At 45.1% G+C, this 2572-nt stretch overlaps 1 protein-coding gene across 1 annotated transcript; it reads left to right on the plus strand.

The window, feature by feature from the left end:
* The first annotated feature begins 963 nt into the window (after positions 1-963).
* Positions 964-1926, plus strand: LOC142563399 (sulfotransferase 1C2-like). Its single transcript, XM_075673953.1, has one exon. The coding sequence runs from the start codon at positions 964-966 to the stop codon at positions 1924-1926; it is 963 nt and encodes a 320-aa protein (XP_075530068.1).
* The last annotated feature ends 646 nt before the right edge of the window (positions 1927-2572 follow it).

Raw genomic sequence — 2572 nt, forward strand, 5'->3', positions numbered from 1 at the left:
GCCACTGACGTGCAACCCTGTGCAACCGTGCTCCCGCCAACCGAAATATCGTGTATGTCAAGTTGTCGGCAACACTTTAGCAAAGCGATGTTTTTCTATCGCGGTTTTATACTTTCATCTGATTGTCTGTTGTTTTGAACTGTACCTTTCTTCTGTTGGTCACTCTCACAATAGCATATTAGATCGCCTATGCTACAAGATTCGAAGTAAAGCAGCGTTACAACTGACACAACTCGATAGGTGCTATCCAAAACATGATGTCTACCTTCCTCGCTGCCCATGATAAAAAACATTTGTTTCTGTGGAAATATTTTGACCGTTTCCACAGCGTGATAGCACGGAAGACAATATCTGGAAAAGAAAACATCCCTACACAATTAATACAACTTGAGAAGGACGCATTTCTTTTGTCTTCCTGGTACTAGCCGTGCAATATAATTCATGTCTAACAAGGTCACGAGACCCCTCGTGTAGATCAGCGAGCCTATCACGCTTAAGATTGGCTTCAAAAAAAATGCAGTAGGGCGTAGCGATTGTATACGACATTCAGATCTTTTTTCCCAACGTTTTGTGGCGAGTGAATGAAGACATGAGTGAAAGAAGTGAAAGAAGACATGTACCTGGGTTTGCGTTCAAGCTAGCGTTTTAAGGCACAAGTATATATTCCAGCAAATAACACAAAAAATGATTATAATTCTGGGGTTCAACGTGCGAAATCACGATATGATTACGAGGCACACCCAAGTGATGACTCCGGATTAATTTTGACCACTTCAGGTTATTCAATTTCTTCGTTCTCCTCCAATAATAAACCGATTTGGAAAATTATTTCTGCATAACAATCTTTGGACGGCATTTGAGAACTTCCACTGTGCATATAAAGCTTTCACTGGGGCATGGTGAGGGGCCCTTTTAAGTTTCCTAATGAAATCCCTTCTTTTTCAGGGATATCCAATCGCAGCCATGTCAGGTCGCAGGCCCTATCGCCAAGTCATCGACGGCGCGCCCAGTTGTCCATTTCTGGATCCCGAGACCTTTCGCAAAGGTATTTTGTTTCGAGCAAACAAGGGTGACCTCATACAAAGTACTTACGTGAAGAGCGGTACTCACTGGGTCCAGTACATCATACAGCTCATACTGAAGCAAGGTGAGCCCATCACTACATACCACGAGTTCACCAGCCACACGCGCTCCGTCGAGTACACGGACATCGCCGACTGGAAGTCCGTTCTTCCCGTGAGGCTGTTCATCACGCACCTGCGACTCAGCAGGGCGACCATGAACGGGGAAGCCAAGTACGTCTATGTGGCCCGGAACCCGTGGGATGTTTGCGTCTCGCTCTTCCGAATGGCGTCAGACATGAGTGTCTACAGATTCCAGGACGGCACGTTTCAAGAGTTCTTTGAGCCGTTCCTTGAAGAGGACCTGGGCTACGGAAGCTACTTCGATCACGTGGCTTCGGGGTACGCACTGAAAGACGAACCTAACGTGTTCTTCGTCACGTACGAAGAGCTCAAAAGGGACACCCGAAGTGTGATACTGAGGCTGGCTCACTTCCTCGGCGACAGCTACGGCCGCGCCCTTGAAGAGGACGAAGAGATGCTTCAAAAGATCTTGAAATGGTCCCAGCCAGAACATATGAGAAACGCCATAGTTATTGATATGCTGGTAAACCCCACGTCCGAATGGCAGGACGTGTTTGTACGCAAGAATGTGACCAGCAAGCTGGGCTACCAGGGAGACAACCGCAAGTACAGTTTAGTCAGAGAAGCTCGGGTTGGAAGCTGGAGGGACTACTTCACGCCGAGCCAGTTAGCACGTTTCGAAAAGAAGATACAAGCAGAAGGAGAGAAGGCGTCTTTCATGCACTTGTGGAAAGACATTCGGGAAGAAGCGATTTCCCTATCCTTGGCTTCCAATGAGTAGGCTTTTCGCTGTATGTCCTCTCACGTGCACTATCGAATCTACTGAAGCAAAGGCGAAAAGAAATGCGTGAGAAGCCAGTATATACCATATAGATATAGTGTGGCTCCATTTAATAGCGTCTACTGCTGACGTGCAGGTGCACAACGCGATGGCTGTATACGAGAAATGTTATGTCAGACGAAAATCGGCAAGAAGCCTTTAATAAAACTGTCTCTTTGTATAAACGTAATAGTGATGTTTTCTTCCAAGAAATACTAGTCCCAGCGTGTACCATGAGCATCCACTAAACAAGTTGTAGCTTAATGGTTGCTCTTCTTTTTTAAAGAAAGAAAGCCGCACAGAATTTCCGTGTTACAACTAAACTTTAGTATAAAATTTAAACGAGACATCAAGGTAATAAAATAATAATTTGTGATTCTGCTGAAAACAATAGAAAATAAAAAATATACATAGTAGAAGCTTTTTGAAGTTTACTTGAACAAAATATAAAAAAACAGTTGCCGAGGTACTTGGCATAAAGACGAATGAGTGCTTGACAAAGTGTCGACACCCCTTGGCACAACATGGAGGGGTGCACCTCTTCTGCGCTTTCCTCATGCTGATGCTGTGTGGAGAAGCCGTCATGTGTTAAACGTGATGAGCACAC

This window comes from Dermacentor variabilis, chromosome 11, assembly GCF_050947875.1.
Source record: "Dermacentor variabilis isolate Ectoservices chromosome 11, ASM5094787v1, whole genome shotgun sequence".
Lineage (NCBI taxonomy): Eukaryota > Metazoa > Arthropoda > Arachnida > Ixodida > Ixodidae > Dermacentor > Dermacentor variabilis.

Excerpts from the sequence above, each read along its gene's own strand:
- LOC142563399 (XM_075673953.1), top strand. The coding sequence starts at position 964 with ATGTCAGGTCGCAGGCCCTATCGCCAAGTCATCGACGGCGCGCCCAGT.